Source organism: Protomyctophum parallelum, assembly GCF_964188405.1.
Source record: "Protomyctophum parallelum genome assembly, chromosome: 4".
Classification (NCBI taxonomy): domain Eukaryota; kingdom Metazoa; phylum Chordata; class Actinopteri; order Myctophiformes; family Myctophidae; genus Protomyctophum; species Protomyctophum parallelum.
In genome coordinates this window covers 9780257-9800372 of record NC_139700.1, presented here as the reverse complement: position 1 = coordinate 9800372, position 20116 = coordinate 9780257, and the positions used below count along the sequence as shown (strand labels likewise).

Sequence of the window (20116 nt, the reverse complement as noted above, 5' to 3'; positions counted from 1 at the left end):
GACTGCGTCTATAAAAACGTCCCAAGGGTCCCAACACGACGCTTCTCGACCAATGAGAGACAGCCTCAGTGCCTCACACAGTTTAAAAGTCTACATGCAGAACATACCACTGGGAAAATTAGGGGTATCTATTTTGATGATGTAATGCAATGCATACATTATTCACACAAACATGTATTAGCCGGTTAGAAACACCATTCTTTCGTTTTAAACGGGGACATTAAATGTGGGCTTTCTAAATTCTCCATTAGACTATTATAATTTATAATTCATGGGGAAGAAAGTTTTGTTCCCTTGAATCTCCCACTTGGTAGCTCCCGGTGTCAAAGTTGACGTTGCGTGACGCGCTCGCGCTGCCAGTATGTCATGTCTTCTTTGTTGCTGGTTGCCAGCGCTTCGAAAAAACATCCCAATTTGAAGCGCGGGATTAAACGAAAATATACCCATTTTCCGCACGGAAGACGCGAATAATAGCCACACGACTGTAACGGGTATGTGTACCTTTCTCTTGAATACACGTTTTCCTGTACTCCGGCGATAAGGAAGCTTTAGTGAACTAATGAATCGGCCCTGCTAAATAAGCTAATGTTAGCGAGTAGGCTAGCTAACCGGTGTCTACCATGGAGTAGACCTACGTATACTCTCATAAGTTATACCTTATTTTCTTTTGATTCGTGAAATGAGAGGCGAATAAAGCACATGTGGAACTTAAAGAGAGCTTTATTGTTTTCAAACGTACCATTTTTGTCCATTTGGGTTCCTTCAAATGTTATCTTTAAATGTTAAACTTAAAAAATTCCTTCATTCATTCTACAGAGTGACACATTTCAAGGCCCCAGTTTGAAATACAGCGTATAATCTTCCATATTCAAGATACACCTCTTCAACTCTGTTAGAAATACACGAGACGAATGTAACTATACAATTGAATTATTATATTATGAAGACTTTTTAGATTTGTTTTTGTTAAAACAAAGGGGAAGTAATGTCTTGTTTGGCCATATTATAGTACCCTAGCCTATACACAATACACGACAGCTAACGCTTAGCCACGTCTTCAGCTTAATTCATAGTATACAATCCATTAGTTAAATGTGACAGAAATTCTATTTTCAGACTGAGACGACTATAACTTTATGTTAATATGTCAGTCTATAATACGTATCGATGAGGTTAACCAGTTTATTGGCATAGCCATGAAAGGAATAAGTATTCCTGTGGCAATTGCTAATCATCAGAGTTTTGGGTGCAATCCAAAGCATTTGATAACATGAGGTTAATAATGTTCAAACCTATCTTAGACTTGTTATTCTGTTATCATCTCTCGCCATTTCCTTTTAATTTTTTTATTATCTTTATTTGGTTTGATCAATTTCATTTGAGCAAGAGTTTATTTTTTTATTTTTCAGTCAGTTTTGTCTGCTGGCACATGCATTCACTTTCATACACTGCCAGATAATGCTTAGTACATGTTTTGTAACGCCCAAATGGTGTATCACCCAATTTAATGTATCCTCAACATGAATATCAATCTATTTGACAAAGTCAAACCACCCTTAAGATGGAAGAAAAGCTGTATGGATCAGTGCCCTACCCCTCGGAATACCTTCAACAGTGGTGAGTCGTCTTCCCCATCCCAATGTGGCTGTAAAGGACACAGATTAATTGCAACGCTCCTTGAGTGGCCGAGTGTGAAAATGAAATGAAAGCATGTGCGAACAATCGTCCCATACTTTTTTCCTCACCTTTGTTTTGACAGCATAATCATCTTGATTGTGCTGCATGCTTTTACCGCTGCCTAGGGGGATTTAATTATTGTTTACTACTAGTGTGTTGGGGGGGTTGGGCTACTTAACCTGTCTAACACCGGCAGAGCAAAGAGGAATGTGGTGTCAGATTTAATGTTATCTTTTGTATATTAATGCAGATGCTGTGTGTGGTGTTATTTCTAATTACCATGTTCTCAACTGTGGATCAGGTTGATGGTGGATGGTTGCTAACCCTTGAATCCCCTTAAACCCTTAAATCTGTAGGATCGCTTAATTGATTTTGATGTCTTTTTCAGTTCAAACTGAACGGAAATAAATTAACAATGAATGTAATTAATGTGAAATGCAAAACTCATAGTACATCAATAAGGGCCTTTCTCAGCCGCACCTCTCACACACTCTTATATTGTGTTTAGGATCCGAGATGGCCGCAGCACCAGGAGGGTGTGGGGCGGAGGTGAGCGGGCGGGGTCGACATATGCCCTTACTGGGCTGCATTCAAGACACTTGCCTTGTGTCTGACACCTGACTTGTGTCTGAACACAGCTTTGATGGATGTGTTCTCCCCCCTCCCTCCCATCAAACAAAATGTTTGGTCAAACCATTGGAAATGCATTGGAGTGGACGTTATACACAGACACAAGACAGACACAAGACAGGTGTCTTGAATGTGTGAACGCAGGCCACCCCCTCCTGGTGCTGCGGCCATCTTGGAAACTAAAACACAATATAAACAATGGGAGAGAGGTGGGGCCGAGAAAGGCCCTTATTGATCGGTCTATTGTACATCTATTAACTGCTTATGCTACAGAAGTGAAAAAAGGCATCATGTTGTTAAGAGGCACATCAACGTGTGTGTGTGTCTGTGTGTGTGTGTGTGTGTGTGTGTGATGATGTTTTACTGGGGTTCCTTTCCAGCAGGTCCCCACTTGTCTTCAGTTTCATCCTGCATTGTGTAGTTATTATTAATGCTCGGAATGCTCCTCTGCATATATATCTTTTCCCCCTACTCTCCTACTCCTGGAATAGGATCCAGTCTGCCCAGCAGCTACAGCAAATCCAGGCCCAGTATTCGGGCTTTAACCCCCTACAGCAGCAGCAGCCACACTACCCAGTGGGCCCGGTGGCACAGAACCATAAGCAGCCTCACTACCCTCCGGTGGGCCAGTCGGCAGAGCATCAGCATCAGTACCCAGTGAGACAGCAGCAGGCGCCAGAGAACCGACTGCAGTACCCGGTGCCTGTGGGACAAGTGGAAGAGAGGGCTGTGCCAAACAACATGGCGGCCAATCCAGGGACGCTTCAGCATGAGCCTGCAGACCTCACAAAACGTACTGTAATCCTTTTTTTTTTGGGTAGTTTTGTTTATGGGATCAAATGGGTACGATAGTGAAGTGGTGTTATGTATAAAGTATCCATGATGAGTATAATGCAGAACAATACGATTCTCTGGTGTGTCCGGTAGTCATTGCTGTCTTGCCTCAAATCATGAATGAGTGGCGCACTACGAGCTTGTAGGTCTGCTATTTTAGAAAAATCGTGAAAATGCAGCAAAAATCTTTTAACATATATTCTTTCAGATTTTTTTATTTCGACGTCCGGCCTAAATGGGTTAACTTTTGTGAGATGAAATCCGACAAACCTCAATAGAAAATCTTGTTGCATGCAACAGGAGTCCTCAGAATCTCTGTGAGAGACTTGGGGAGATGTGTATTTGACAACACCAATATTTACTTTCTTTCCAACTCCTCCAGCCCCAGCCAAAAAAAGAGGCAGACAAGCACAGCCCAAGGAACCCAAACCTCCGAAGATCCCCAAGGCCCCGAAGCCTCCCAAGGCTCCAAAAGAACCTAAGCCCCCGAAGGAGCCCAAGGCACCCAAGGGCAAACCAGGCCCCAAGTCCAAGAAAGCCAAGGAGGGCGAGGCGGATGGCAGCCAGCCGAAGGTCGATGAAACTTTCAAGAAGGTCAGGAGGAAGGTGGATCGTTTCAAAGGGATGTCGGAGGAGGAAGTGATGACTAAAACTCTCCCAGATCTCCTAGAATACAACCTGGACTACGTCATTGTAAGTGAATGGGTTGGGATGGATAGCTAGTTAATTTAAAGCAATGGTTCACCACTGACGTTTTTATAGTCTGTCTAATCGGGGGACTTGACCAGGGACTGAGGTGAATTAAATCAACAAGTGGAGATTAAAAAAACTAGCTTTAATCTTGATGTCCAGTCTTTAGAAGCAATTAACTTGAGAAATGCTGGGTCCACATGACCAATGTTAAGAAATCAGAAAACAAAATATGACTTTAACTTGCCAGCATTTCAATTCTATAAATATAATTCCCTGTGTAAACATAAGCTAAGCTCTTCGAAACCGCGTAGTTAAAAACACATTCAGAATTTCAGAGTAATCAGACAGTACAGGAGCACATTATCTACCTGTAAGTGTTTTATGAAAAACATCTTTATGGTTGGGCATAAGCAAAACACATGGTTTGCTAGAATATACAAGCGTTACTGTAAGTGGGATGCAAGCAGCTTCACACTATGGAGGCAGAAGTACCATCAACATCACCTGACACCACAATATCCCATGCTGTGGTGGCCGTGAAAACGTCCTCTCCGTGCAGCAAGGTTGTGAGGTGTTTGTACCGCTTTGTCAACTGAAAACAATGGGATCAATACATAATGTAATCAGATTTTGTGTAAAGAGGTTCAAGTCCATTGGTACGCTTAATGTGGTGTGGGGTGATAGGGTGATGCTACACGTTGGAAGTTGTGGCCCATGTGACGTTCTTACTGTAAGACCATTTGATCTGAATGTGTTGTCCTATAACTGTATCTGGTGATGGCAAAGTGCCATCATCAGCTAGGTTTGCTGAGCAAAATAACCTTTTCCAGGATTTGTGACTGTAGTAGGAAAATAATGAATTGTACTGCCTGTTGAGTTAACTCATGTGATATATCAAGCTAGTGTCTGAGTTATGTACTCCATGATATAGAGAAGTAAGTAATTGAGTATTGCTCACACAAAGTTTAGAAAACCAAGCTGGTGACCAGAGTGTTGCCAATTGGGGTCCCAAGATTCAAGAGGGTTTAGGTTTATTCTCATATTCATACAGGTAAAAGCTGCTAAATGACTTGGTAGAATATCATAAAAACTGAGCTGGGGAAGGTGAACGTATGAGTATGAATGAACCTGCTACAATCACTGTCGAGGTTCTCTTTAGTAATGTCACTGCTACTCGATGCAATACCTCCCATGTGTAAATGTCTAACTGTGGAACCTTAAGTAGAGGTTTTCATAAAACTCAACACACTTTTAATTTTTCAGATTGGAATCAACCCTGGTTTGATGGCAGCTTTTATTGGAAGCTGGTTCCCCGGTCATGGAAATCATTTCTGTAAGTGTCACAAATTGACATATTCATAAACTTAAAGGCAGAGTCCTGCAACGGGTACCCAAGTTTGACAAAGTTAATGGTGCAGGGACGGGTGGAACGCAAGGAAATGCGGGTGGGTGAGTGGGTGACCTTTTTTAATCAGACCGTACTGCAGGATGTTATGAACAGCAGCTGGGTCCTTCTCAACAGCTTGACAAGTTAAGTCCATCACATGCCCAAGGAATCGCCAGTGATGTCACATCACTGCCTTCATAATGGCGTTCTGTTTCTGCTGCTGTGCTTAGTGTGCTACTTCCTTGTTTTATAGCAGTGACATCATGGCCGAATCCTTGCTTCCTTATCGTAGCATTTCACGTGTAGTGTTTTTTGAAACAGCCATAGCTCAAGGCGTTCATCAGGCTAATCTTATCCTTGTAGATATATTACGCCATTTAGGTCGAAATCATGATATAACTGCATGATATAAGCAGCAGTAGCCTCATTCAACTACATGTCAATTTCTTGACGGGGGGGGGGGGGGGGGGTTGCGGAACTGATGATTGACGGGCGGGTTCGGGTTTCGAAAATTTGACCACTGCGAGTTTTCTTTTTCCTAGGTTAACTTGGTTAAGGTTAGGTTTAGGCATAGTTTTTGTGAGGTTAGGCATATAACCACTTGTGTGCGCTCTCTAAAATATATAGTGTAATAAAGTTAATTAAAATTGGGAAACCTTGGTCGGGGACAATTGCTCTCAATTTGCAATAACCAAGTTCCAGATTGAATTATTCAATATGTTGTATGTGTCACTTCATTTAATCAAATGTGACGCTAATGTTTTGTGTGTTTCAGGGAAGTGTCTGTTCTTGTCTGGTTTCACTGATGAGCTGCTCAACCACACAAGTGACACCATCCTGCCTGGAAAGTACAAGATTGGCTTCACCAACATGGTGGCCAGGGCTACTCCAGGGAGCAAAGACCTCTCGACGTAGGTACACCGTAGAAAAGGGATGGAAAGGTCACACGGTGACAGTGTCATAGAGCGCCGAAGTCCTGACATCAATCGCTCATCCCCTGGTTAATCGTTTCATATGAGCATTGTGGTCCAAAAATAAACAATCCGTCTCAGCGTTATTGTCAGGGAGGTGTCTCTGTATCGTTTGACAGTCAGTCACTCATATATGATACAGTCTGATTCTAGCCAAAATGTAACTAATTCAGCAACAGTAACCATAGCGTTATTCTCCATATCCATATGAGTCTAACGGCCGGGATGACATGTTTATTATTTTTCAAACACAGTTCTTATATGAGGCGGTCTAAAATCCCCCTATGGGGCAAATAAAGTACATGAACCTGTGGATTTGCGCCCTCTACCGATATTGACAGACTTCGGTGCTCTATATCAGCAAAGAAAAGGCCTGTTTGTCTTTTCTCCACATTGTTCATTAACCATAGACTTGCAGAATTATACTTTCTCAAGAGATTAGGTGCTTGTGAAGGTTAACAATGGACTTGCACAGGTTACAGGAAAACAAAAACATGCAGTCATGCATACCAATGCATCTGTATGTAGTAATAATAAATTAATAATACTAATATAGATGCTAGCACTGAAATGAGTGAGATAATGTCCACATTTCCGCTTAAGAGAGACCTGTAGACCAGTGGTTCCCAAAGTGGGGTCCGGGGACCCCTAGGGGTACATGAGGGACTTCCAGGGGGTCCCCAGCTAAATGATAGTTTGGAACCAAATGGACCATTATGGGTCTGTAACTCAGAGAGTGTACAAATGTAACGGGACCATTTGGTTCCATTTGTACACACTCCGTTAAATTAACATAGATTTTACAATATAAATTGGTGGTCGCAGAGATAGAAATGTCATTAAATGGGGGGTCTGTAGACTAATGCATGTCAAAGTGGGGGGTCCTTGAAATTAAACGGGTTGAGAATCACTGCTAGAGCCGTAAAACGTCTCTTATGGGGGTCCCTCGCATATCTTTTCAAATGGGGGTCCGCGGGATAATTTGTGTCAATTTGGGGGTCCTTGACATGAAAAAGTTTAGTAACCACTGCTGTAGACTACAACCTGGGCGGTATATCTACTGTAATATTTAATATCACTTTTCTTTCTCATTACAATAGTAAAGAATTACGTGAAGGTGGCAAAATACTCACAGAGAAGTTGATCAAATTCAAGCCTCTCATAGCAGTTTTCAATGGAAAATGTAAGTAATTATCAATCATAATAAAGCATTTTAGAAAGGTTCATTTTGTGTTTTGTGTGAGAATTTAAATGATGCGTTTTTCCTACAGGCATCTATGAAATGTTCTGTAGAGAAATGTTTGGTAAAAAACCAAAGACTCTGACGTTCGGATTGCAGCCGCACAAGATCCCTGACTGTGATGTGGTAAGTGCTGTGCTGTAACACAATGATAAAATAGAACCACTTCAGTCTTCATTACACTTTTACACATTTGTTATATCATAATCATAGCCTAGAATCTAAGTTAGATGTGTGTTATCTTTATTCTGCTGGATGGATGCTTACAACAGTCCAATATGTCAACGTTATTATGTGATGTATCTGCTAGGCATGTAACAATTCACTCAACTCACGATACGATTCCAATCACGGCACTGGGTTCACCATACAATTTTTCACAATGTTTTAAATTATTTTCCAGACAAATGACAGATTTATACAGTAGCAAACGACTGAAAACTTGTTTGATCAATTCTCTTATAAAGATTTTACGTGCCCTGTGCTGTGTGCATCACTAGTCAAATTGTGATATAATCATGATTTAATTTTGTCCCCAGTTTGATTAGATTTGTATTGATTTACGATGTATCTAACATGCCTAGCGCCACTATCTTCCCAACACAGGCTCTGTACCTGATGCCATCCTCCAGTGCCCGCTGTGCCCAGTTCCCCCGTGCCCAGGACAAGGTCCACTTCTACATCAAACTGAGGGAGCTCAGAGACCAGCTGAAGGGAGTGCAGAAAGCCAAGGAGATAGAGGAGGTCCACTACTCCTTCGACCTGGGACTTGCCAAGGGTAAGCTGCTGCACAAAGCTCCACAATGTAATGTCCGGAACAAAACGGACAATGACGTGTAATACTGTAATATTTTTAATAGAATACATTAATGATAGAATACGCAGTGACAGTGTAAGGATTGGTAGAGGTTCTTCGTCACAAGAGCGGAAAGTGCTGACCAAGCCGGTGTAATTGGGGGTTTTGGTCTTTGGCGATGTCTTTGGCTAAATGGGCAAGTTAAGTTATTAAGTTGCAAAGCTTAGTTTTAGATTCTCAAAAGACTATTGATGAAATGATAATCGGACCGAGAACTAGTGCTGGCGATAGGGATGCGGACCCTTAATTTCTATTCATATTCATTCAGACTGTTTAATTATCTAAGTTTCGTCTATAAAATTAGAGGTACAATCAGGTTTTTTGGGACCGGTCACCGATTGTTTTTCTCACGATCGCCTGTCACAAAGATGCAAAATGTTATTGTATCTGATATACTTTTATACTCTGGCTCCAAAACTGTGGAATGCACTTCCCATTGCAGTCAGAACTGCAGCATCACTCCCAATCTTCCGCCGTAGTCTGAAACCCCACCTTTTCAGACTCCATCATGGCCCATAGCAATTACCCTACCCCCTTAGATAGCATTTCTGTAGACTTAGATAGCATTTGATACAGACTTATAGCATGTTATGTAGACAGCACTATAATTGCAATGTATATACCGTAGTCATAGCACGCCATAGTACATATGTATAGCATAGTAGTATATATGTATAGTTTCATTATATAGATATTCCACTGTTACTTTCTTAGCTTACGCATGTTTCATGATGAATGCTTTTTATGTGATGTATTCCCATGCTTTTTCTTCTTGCTTAATGTAAGTCGCTCTGGATTAAGAGCTTCTGCTAAATGCCTAAATTGTAAATTGTAAATACCACTTAATTGTTATAAAAGATCGCTTTCTCCACATCGGGTAAATTGCAGATCACCGATCGAGTCATTTGGAACGAAAAATCGGCTGATTACCGATCGGCGGCCGATCGGAGCACCTCTATATAATATGATCACTACTTTTCTATTATTTGGTTGAAGGACATGACACAACTGGTATTGATTGGGGGGGGGGTGCGTCAAAATATTTACACACGCATACACACTACCAAATGGTTTAGTTACAACAAATATTATATCTAAAGTGCCATAATATTATTCCCAGAGATTCTGCCCAAAGAAACGGTACGTTTTTTAGAGTCCCGTTTTTTAACTCCCTGCTTTTGTTACGTGACCTTCCAACAGAGGACGCCAAGAGGATGGCGATTAAGGAGGAGGCGTACGACCCCGGGTACGAGGACGCCTACGGAGGAGCGTACGCCCCGCCGGGAGACTCTGAGGCAGCGGGGCAGCCTCAGACCAACGGTCACTGTAAATTCTCAGATGCTGAAAACACAGGTACAGTACACAGTACACACACACACATAAAAAGGTTATCTTATGTCCTGATGAAGGTCTAATCAAGTGTCTTGACAGTGTGCGGGACCCTTTCTTTGATTTTCAAAGATATTCTTTTTAACCCATTTTGACCTAAGATCAGATTTAAAAAAATGTCTTCTACATAATGGCAGATTTCTGAAAAAGCTATGATTCTATGTCAGTCGTTCTTCGATTTTTCAAAAAATAGCAGACCTACAAGCTCGTAGGAGCTTGTAGATCTGCTATTTTTCTATAGCTAAAGCATAACATAACGGTAACACCAAAAGGGGATCCCGCCCCAAAATGGGTTAAGTATGCTTTATTGCCCTACGCACCTGTCACTAGCCTTCTGTGGTGTGCATCTGCCTTTTGCTAAACCGTACACACACACACACACACACACACACACACACAGGTGCTCTGTCTTACGTCACCTTCTGCCAGCAGCTTTAACCCATTTTGACCTGGGAACGATTCTACAAATGTCTTCTAAATCCTGACAGTTTTCTGAAAAACCCTATGTTTGTCAGTCAATCTGAAAATATGTTGTTCCAGGGACCCCCCCAGAAGCAAAGATTTGAGTTAAAAACTGTCTCTGAAATATATATATATATATATATATTCAAAGATTTGCGCCACATTTTCACGATAAAAAAAAATAGCAGACCTACAAGCTATCAGATATATAGTACACAAGTAAGACGCGCAAACGCGGGAAGCGAACGCAGCTCGTGTGTGTGTGGTTGTGTGTGTGTGTGTGTGTGTGTGTGTGTGTGTGTGTGTGTGTGTGTGTGTGTGTGTGTGTGTGTGTGTGTGTGTGTGTGTGTGTGTGTGTGTGTGTGTGTGTGTGTGTGTGTGTGTGTGTGTGTGTGTGTGTGTGTGTGTGCTACAGCTGCGCCCTGTGTGTGTGTGTGTGTGTGTGTGTGCTACAGCTGCGCCCTCTGGTGGCGGGCGGGTGGTGTCACAGCGGGACAGACAGACACACACACAGACACACAGACAGACATGAGCAGCAGGGTCTCATAGTAAGTGGCTCACTGCGTTCGCAAATATAATTTTGCATCTTTGTGACAGGCGATCGTGAGAAAAACAATCGGTGACCGGTCCCAAAAAACCTGATTGTACCTCTAATTTTATAGACGAAACTTAGATAATTAAACAGTCTGAATGAATATGAATAGAAATTAAGGGTCCGCATCCCTACATACTGTCACTGTGTATTCTATTAAAAATATTACAGTATTACACATCATTGTCCGTTTTGTTCCGGACATTACATTGTGGAGCTTTGTGCAGCAGCTTACCCTTGGCAAGTCCCAGGTCGAAGGAGTAGTGGACCTCCTCTATCTCCTTGGCTTTCTGCACTCCCTTCAGCATGTCCTGCCATTACATTGGAAATTCAGTAGATTGTCAGTGCATTGACTTATTATTATTATTATTTCAGTCGATGAAATAACTGGTAGCATCATCATTGTTTCTATCATTCCAGGTTCTTCGGACAAGGCAACCACATCTCAAACTGATCCTCCCCCAGAGGGCAATCTTCCAGACATTCAGATGAGCCAGTCTTTTACAGACCAGATCCCAGACATTGCTGGTGGACCCACAGAGGCCAGTGTGTGAGGGGTTAAACCTGGCCTCCAAAATAAGAGCCCTGTCTGTATGCACATACAAAGACTTCAACCGCCTTTGGCTTGTCTGCTGAAAAAACTTGCTTTTTTTGTTACCTCTCCCTTCACTGGAGGCAGCACCTCATTTAGAAAGAAGGCCATCTTCAAATTGTAGATTTTACCCCCTTTTTAATTAGTGATGTAGTTGATTATATTACGGTATACATACAATACATAGAACCTGTAGAGATTTTGCAGAATATCTTCTGCACTTTTCTACCCTTTTGTTAGTAAATGCGTGCATGATTGTCCTCGTGGCGGTCATTTTAAAATTTTGAAATCAGGGACTAGGTCATGTGTTTTAAACGTTTCTTTTGTGTTAGTACTGTATTGCAAAGTACTGCACTGTGTTGCAGTAGTTTTACTCATAATTACTGCCCTGGCAGTAGAAGAAACAGCCTTTTGACTGGTCAGAATTGGTCCAACAGGAACTTGTGGTGGCATAATACATTGTACATGCAGTACAATATTATAATATCCTGTATTTGAATTTACCTTTTCGCCAATATCATGTTTAGTAGAACCGTACAAACAATTGAGTCCTGCAAGTACACTTGATGTCATTTTCAGCATAACTGAGTGACGAGCATAAAACGGTTACAAAGTCCTATGTGACCGGTCGGTCAGTGAGTTGTGCATTGTGAAAAGACGTCATAATGACAAATTGCTGTCTGTGTCAACATGGCGCAACATGTTATGGTATGGATCTAGTGTACCTACTGTGCCTTGGATGTGCCAATAATTCATCCTTGGTTGTTAGACACATGACTGGTATCAACACCAGCAATCACTCAAATTCTGGTAAGATTTCTTACGTGTAATCTACAAGCCGTCTTGGCAAAGTTGACAGTTTCTTTTTGGTTTTTATTCTAAAACGATCCATTTTGACACTTGACTGCTTTTGATTCCACTTTGTTCACTGAGGCCTCATGTGAGTGCGTTTGCTCATGGATCTTTTGTGATTCTGCAGAAACCTTTTATCAGAGTTGCATAACTCAAACGGGTGCTAACTATTGTTTTTCCTTTTAGAATTGTTTTGAATCAAGTTTTTAATGTATTATGAAAATGTCATTCACAAGGATGTTTATGGAGCTTTTGTTTGTTCATTAAAATGTTTTTTTTATATAGTGTGTATATATTATGGCTTATGTTTACACTCATTCTACAATTGACCTATTCTATGAGTTATGTGTGGGTGGCTGGTTGGGTGGGTGCCTGCCTGGCTGGGTATGAGCACGAAAACAGCATGGTTGTTTTTCACCACCTGTGCACAACCTAACACACACATATTAACTATATATGATGATTTTGGGTGTGCTGGTCCCTCTACTGTACCCTGTACTGTACTGGCACACGGTAACTGTCATTTCTCAACCGTTTCGGATGCGGGGCGGCTCGCCGGAACCAGGCCGGCACCCTGGGTGCGTTCCTGTGGGACTGGACCCCCCCCCCCCCCCCCCCACCCCCGGAGTGGTGCAACACACGGAGTTGCACCACTCACTTCACACGTTACGTCATCACCGTAACATGTTAAGTCCCCCCCAAAAAATTGATGAATCAAGCCAGCCAGTGTTTCTACTCTGGCGGATTCTGCTTGGGAATCGGAACGTTCCTGGCTCTTATTTTGTATGCCAAATACGTAAGGCATAATGTATGGCTGCGTGGTCATTGTTGATAAATCACTGACAGGGTGATTTATCTATAAACAATGACCACGCAGCCATACATGATCCTGGTTTTTACACGGCTACTTAAAGCTGCTATAAGCAATATGTCAACATTTTGTATACCTTTATTTTTATTTATTTCAGATTGTGGCCCCTAGATGTGTCACAGAGTAAAAAAAATTGGTGAGCGTTCTACCCATTGCTGGCTGTCTGAATACCAAAAAAAAGGTCATTATCAATTATTCTGAATCCATTGCAAGCATTAGTTTTGCACAAAAAACACTCCTTTGCCTAAAAATGCCCATAGCCGTCGTCACAAATGTGATGAGGTCAGCACATTTGTGGCTATGGCCGAATTTAGCCCAAGGAGTATTTTCGTGAAAACCTAATTTGACATGTCACATGCTACTTAAAGCATAATGAAATTTGGGGAATTTTGCCTTATATTGGTTGTTAATGGTACCCCAACTTTCAGCAGCTGTCACAAAGTTTCCCAAGGGAGTTGGGTTGGAACAAATGTATATGTTATAGTAGCCACCTTTATGAACACATTTGTGAAGAAAGCTAGTGGTAAGCATTTTTCTTGCAGATTTGCCACACATTTCACTAATTCTTTCTAACTACCCTTCAAATGAGCACTTGCCCGTTAGGACAACCTGAAAGCAAACTCCACCTGCCCGAAAGTTTTATTTACCTGCCAGGGGCAGGTGGGCAACCCTTGGTGTCAATGCCTGATGTACCTCGTTTATAGTCGGGAGCCGTGCCACTGCATTGCATAATGGAGATTTAAAGCGATATACTTATTTATATTTTATTGTTACATGGTAACCATTATTCACCAACCATAACCATGTATGTCACTTTATTACCAAACAATATTCACAAATGCATCAAAGATATGCCATTATCCATTTTAAGAGCATTTTACTGTCCATTCAGCTGTAGTTTACTGCTTTCCGTTTACCTCTGTGCTTTAGTTTAAACTGCCAGATGCTTTGTACAATGAAGCGCTGCTTTTAGCAGAGGGATGGGTGTTTGTACGTAGGTCTTAGGGCAGTATGGCGGGCAGTGGACAAGTGGTTCTATAGGTGTTGGGGTAGTGGGATGAGTGGTCCTAGGTGTTGGGGCGGTGGGGTAGGTGGTGCTACTTGTTGAGGTAGAGATAGTGGAACGGGTGGAGGTTGGTGTTGTGGCTGCCGTCGGGGGAAAGATGCTCCTCCAGGTTATAATTGGTGTCCAGGTAGAAGTCATTTCTGGAGGTGGAAGTACATGTATGGTCAAAGGAGGAAGGTGTACTTCTCCCTTCTGTTCATAGAGAGTCCCTCATTCGTTTTTTGGGTGTAGAAACAGGAACTCTTCAGTCCTCCCTTTTGTTAGTCCACTTCCTCCCGGGTGCTTCTGTGTTTTTTGAGTGGTGCAACCACTCCCTTACGGAGCTATGTGTGTGGCTGGCTGGCTGGCTGGGTGGGTCTGAGCACGAAAACAGCATGTTTGTTTTTCACCACCTGCGCGCAACCTAACACACACACAAACACACATGCACATATTCACTGTATATATTATGATTTCGGGTGTGCCAGTACAGTACAGTACAGTACAGTAGAGGAACCCCCACACGGTAACTGTCATTTCTGAACCGTTTCGGACGTGGGGTGGCTCGCCAGAATCAGCCCCGGCCCCCTGGGCGGGGTGCTGTGCGTCTGTAACTTCCGGGGACCCCCACACGGAGTTGCACCACTCACTTCACACGGGTGTGATTTTTTCTACTAATGACAACACTACATGTTTAGGGCAGTGGTGTTGCCAGATTCGTTTTACAGCAGAGCAGAATCTGTCGGAAAGATTACAAGTATAGAGATTTATTTTCACGGGTAGTAGCCCTACAGCCTTCATCAGTGTTCTTCATTCTCACTCATTTTACTGAGTGTAATCCTTCTATCTTCACAACTCCAACACTATAGTAACGATCACATGCCACAAGAAGAGTGTGCTGAAGCACCTATTCAAATTTTGATCTGATTTAGCAATACATCCAGAGTGAAACTAATTATTATTGTTTATTATGTAAACAGCAGGACTGCATGCGAGCCGAGTTGTGCACTCACCTGTTGGCCTGTTTGTCTGTAGCCATCCACATCTGCCTGTAGTAGTCTCCAACTATGGTCAACAGTCTTTGTACAGCCACACAAAACCACATCAGACCAGACGGTTATAAATAAAGATATTGGTCCTACAGGACCTCTTAGTTGAGAGGAACCATTCTGTGTGTCTTACCTTTTAGCCAGTATAAAGGTCAGTTCCACAAGCAGAATACAGGGAAGCAGCAGGTAGAACAACACCTTGACTGGCAGCAACTCTTTCAACTGATCAGCTCCTGTATGGCTCCTACACGACGCACACAGCACTGACACACACACACACACACACACACACATAGGCCTACTGGTATTACTATGGACTTCACTTTCAATTGACCCAAACACCTAATACCATACCAAAAAAGATGGAAAGAATAAACGAAGTTAATCTCTGAACATGGTGAAACCATAGAATGTTTAACCCATTTTGACCTGAGATCAGATTCTAAAAATGTTTTCTGAAAAAGCTATGTTTCTATGTCAGTCGTTCTTAGATTTTTCAAAAATAGCAGACCTACAAGCTCATATCTGAATAGCTCATAGCGCGCCACCGAGTGGCGCGCTATGAGCTATTCAGATTTTACGGGGGCCAGTTTCGAATTGCAGCCGTCCGTAGGTGCCCTTTGAGAGCGGTTTCGAAGGAGTCAAGGGATTCACATGTCTTAATGACTGTTGGTAGGGTGTTCCACATTTTGGTGGCATAGGAGGGAAAATAATTTAGTCCCTTGTTTGTGCCGAATCTGATGGGAGGAACTGGGCAGTAGAAACTCACGTTGCGTCCTGCACTGTGACTTCTTACCTTTCTTAACACTGACAGGGAGGTTGTGTATCACCGTGTGGTCCAGCCACCGGTGGTGGTGTCCATTTTGTCTGGACTGTGTCTCTTCTTCAGTCACCAGCTCACAGCACGGGGGTTTAGGGCCTTCTGCCTCAGCCATGACACTGAGGAACCCTGTAATGGACACGATATACACCTCATTAAGAAGATAACATGGGTCTAGGGATGAAAATCAACTATTTTATGTGACTCGTATAGATACCATTTGAAAGCTCACAATGTGTCGCGTTGCGACACATTGTGAGCTTGTAGATCGGCTATTTTCAATAGATTTCCTACACATTTTGAACTTGGGAAATGGGACATTCTGCAATATGAATACTTTTACTTTTAGTACTTTAAGTGCATTTTGATGCCGATACTTTTGTACTTTTACTCAAGTAGGCTACATTTTCAATTCCGTACTTTTACTTGTAACGAACTGCTATTACAGCATACATCAGGTCTTCTAAACACTTGCTGCTCATGAGAGTAGGTGGTGAATCTTTCAAATTCATCACAACTACTGTAATACAGTTTTGTACCTCAATCGTTATTTATTCATTTAAAGTATTTTTAATTTCAATTGATTACCACAACCCTCAATATAGAAATTGAGTCATTCGAAAAGTATGAAGAGGTCATTCACCGTTCTCTCTCAGAAAGCGAAGAGCGTCCATGTAACCATAGTGACAGATCTCAGCCAACTTCTGTTGAATTAAACAGCACTCATCAAAAATTACGTTGAGGCAGTGAGAGAGATGTTTCAACACGGCCAAAGACATTTGGACAAACAAGTTATTTCTCCTTTTGCCTGCATGGTTCTCTATCTTTCACTATAGCTAAATAAGACAAATCTAAAACTAGCTAAACAAGGGGAGCTGCGTGCCAAAGGCTATGACATACGTGACCTTAGGCTCTGGAGGGCAGAAAGAGGTCTTGATCCTGTGCACGTTGCCTGTGTTGATCTGGATGCTGAGATTGTAAGCGTTAACCTCCAGGAAGTTGTGCCGTCCCTCTCTGGGACAGATGTCACTCTCGCCGGAGAAGGGAGCCAGAGTGATGGTGTTTCTCTGCTCACTGAGTGGCATGTTGTTGCTCAGTGCTCCATCCATATACCACTGAGGGGAGACAAACAGCACAATCATGCACTTTGAAGGTTGTCCAAATCTTATGAAAACATTCAATTAGTTTAAAAAACACCACATTGCAACACTCACAAGTCACATCACGTCTTGTAGATCTGCTATTTTAGCTGTAGTATGTTAGTAGCCCAAACATTTAGATTCTCGTAGAGGTTTTTTTTCCGATTCTGACGAATCTCTCTATGAGAGTCTAAAAGATAACCCCGCCCCTAACGTTGAAAAGGAACGTTTGTGCCTCAAGTCAAAACCACTCTTACCTTGTACAAATGCAACATATAAGCTGCTTTAAATGTTGCCCCACTTGTTTGTGATCTGTTCGCACCCATATTAAACACAGCACATGCTTATTTTTCAATAAAAAAGGTATTTTAATCCACTCTGTTTCGGAATCCTCCATTGTAAATGCGCAACAGAACATTGCCCGCGCCCCTAGCGGCCAGGGTTCTCTTGCGCATCTACAATGGAGAGAAAACAAAGATGGCTGCCAGATTCCGAGACAGAGAATCTAAATGTTTGGGCTAGTATGTTTGCACACACACACACACACACACACACACACACACAGTCAACTCACTACTCCACGGTATGAGGGAGGAACCATTCCACAGTAGGCCTACACAGGGAAAAAACAGCTGCACATCAGAACCTGTGAAAGGGGACAAAACATTTAGATATCATATAAGCATTCAAGACAGTAAGAGATAAAAATCACCCGTGATTAGGTTGTAGCAGGTCAGCAGCCTTAATTGCCCATCGTGTCGGCCCTGACTGTCCGCATAATGTCCGCCCTGAGACTGGGAGGTCGGGGGTTCGATCCTCTGCCAGGTCATACCAAAGACTCTGAAAAATGGGACCCAGTGGCTCTGCGCACACTTGACGCGTCAGGAGCGTCGGACAGCTTCACGGACGTGCTCTCCTCCGCGTCCGTCGGGCGCGGAGGTGGAGCTTCTTTTCCATCCACCAGCTGTCTAAAAACCCCACGAAGAAGAAAACTTCAGCTTCATCTGACGCTCCTGACGCGCGAAGTGTGCCCAGAGCCACAGCCTCCCTGAGTTGGCACTCAGTATCAAGGGTTGGATTGGCGGTAAGTCCCTGTGACATACTAGCGTCATGTCCAGGGGGTGTACTTAATCAAGCTGCCTCACGCTACAGAAACAGGAGATAGTCTCCTGCCCCCTATGGGCCTCATGGCTACAGAAACAGGAGATAGGCTCCTGCCCTATGGGCATCATGGCTACAGAAACAGGAGATAGGCTCCTGCCCTATTGTCCTCATGGCTACAGAAACAGGAGATGGGCTCCTGCCCTATGGGCCTCATGGCTACAGAAACAGGAGATGGGCTCCTGCCCTATGGGCCTCATGGCTACAGAAACAGGAGATGGGCTCCTGCCCTATGGGCCTCATGGCTCGGCAATGCTTACTTACTTAAGAATTGCTGACAGGTTGTGTCTACAAGTGTGACCACTGCGTTGGCCAAAAAGGTCCTATTAGTCTAGATGGAACGGGGGGTTCACGCGCATAGGGTAGATCACCGTGGATGTTTTAACGCCACCTGTTTTTTTCTGATTCATTGAAGGGTCTATTTTAAGATTCTGCCAGGTAACAAGAAAAAATGATGTCCCAATGGGTTAATTTTTAACACTTTCTTACACATACCCTACCTAAATGTGCAAATGAAGAGACAAGAGAAAACAGCAACTATTGACATAAACAACCTACAGGGACAAATGAACACATGTTTCCATACAATTAGGATAATTAGTTATTATGAAGATTCAAGCACATCTTGACTGAGACACATGCTGGAACTTTTTACTTTTTTTTAGGGATTTTAGCTATTTTTGACAGGGGGGCGGGGGCATTCGAGCATGGGGCTAAATATGTATTTTTTTACCAAATTTTATTGTGATTTATTTTTGTATTATTGACTATGATATATAGTCCTAATACACCCCAGGAAATTACATCTGGCCACAGAAGATCACAGGATCTACTGAATATGAAGGTAGCCTACTGGGGGAAGGCTTATACTGTGTGTATAGGCTCAATATGTCAGTTTGTCACATTCAATAGATCCTGTGATATTTTGTGGCCAGATGTAATTTCTTGGGGTTTATTAGGACTATAGTAAATAATAAAAAAATAAATCGCCATAATATTTTGTAAAAAAATACATATTTAGCCTCATGCTCGAATGCCCCCACCCCCCTGTCAGAAACTGGTAAAATCCCAAAAACTAAAGAAAGCAGCAAATGAAAGAAAATGAACACTCACCTTTGAGTTTCTCTAATGACAACCTAAAACATGAACCTTGGTTGAAAAAAACTAAAGTTGTCCTTTAAACACCAAATGCATTCTCAATGGCAATAGTACATACTTTGGCATGCTACTAGTCCTACATTCTTACACCTAGAAACCCCATTGAAACCTATTTAGGTTTTAGAAATATAGTGCTTTTAAATTAGAGAAATTCAGAATGGGGGTCAATGGCAGATTTTGCCAAGTAAAGATTTGAGTGGGGTTTGAACCCACAACCTCCAGAACATGCAGCCAGTGTGCTAAGTCACTGATCTACTTGCTACCTGCCACAATGCAGTCTACTGTTCCCTTTGAGTAACAACATTGCTGTTCCCTTTGAGTAACAACATTGATACAAAAATAAAATACAAAAAATGTAATAACAGGAGATTTGTCTATTGTTTCTTTTGCTGTTGTTTATCTCTAGACGTTTGAAGTCGATTATAATCGGGGCCCAGTATGCAAATACACAGACAATTCTGTCAGATGGGCCAAAATGCATTGCATTATTTTAGACGTTGCATTATTTGTAAACGTTTGACCTAATTCTTATCTGTAAAATCTTAGGTGGACAGGGTTCTTTCAAACATAACCCCCTACTGTTACTTTTCAGGAAACAGGGGGAGAGAGCACCGTCTCCCGATGGTCCTCCAGCACCTTGATGTCATGACATGGGACTTGAACCTGCCAACTGCCTGTAGCAGAGGCAACGGGTCACC

At 42.4% G+C, this 20116-nt stretch overlaps 1 protein-coding gene across 3 annotated transcripts; it reads left to right on the top strand.

The window, feature by feature from the left end:
• Positions 1-359: 359 nt before the first annotated feature.
• On the top strand, positions 360-12453 carry tdg.1 (thymine DNA glycosylase, tandem duplicate 1). 3 transcript variants are annotated; one of them, XM_083764178.1, is made up of 11 exons: positions 369-491; positions 1546-1617; positions 2799-3100; positions 3524-3834; positions 5098-5167; positions 5997-6132; positions 7293-7375; positions 7464-7558; positions 8039-8210; positions 9489-9641; positions 11152-12453. In XM_083764178.1, the coding sequence occupies exons 2-11, from the start codon at positions 1562-1564 to the stop codon at positions 11283-11285; spliced, it is 1512 nt and encodes a 503-aa protein (XP_083620304.1). In that variant the 5' UTR covers positions 369-491; positions 1546-1561; the 3' UTR covers positions 11286-12453. The 3 variants fall into 3 exon arrangements, with proteins under 3 accessions (XP_083620306.1, XP_083620304.1, XP_083620305.1); XM_083764180.1 differs by lacking the exon at positions 1546-1617 and having other exon boundaries at positions 360-491; XM_083764179.1 differs by lacking the exon at positions 369-491 and having other exon boundaries at positions 523-1617.
• The last annotated feature ends 7663 nt before the right edge of the window (positions 12454-20116 follow it).

Coding starts and splice junctions, on each gene's coding strand:
- tdg.1 (XM_083764178.1), top strand. CDS start 1,562: ATGGAAGAAAAGCTGTATGGATCAGTGCCCTACCCCTCGGAATACCTT. Junction 3,835..5,097: donor ACAACCTGGACTACGTCATT/GTAAGTGAATGG, acceptor TTAATTTTTCAG/ATTGGAATCAACCCTGGTTT. Junction 5,168..5,996: donor CGGTCATGGAAATCATTTCT/GTAAGTGTCACA, acceptor TGTGTGTTTCAG/GGAAGTGTCTGTTCTTGTCT.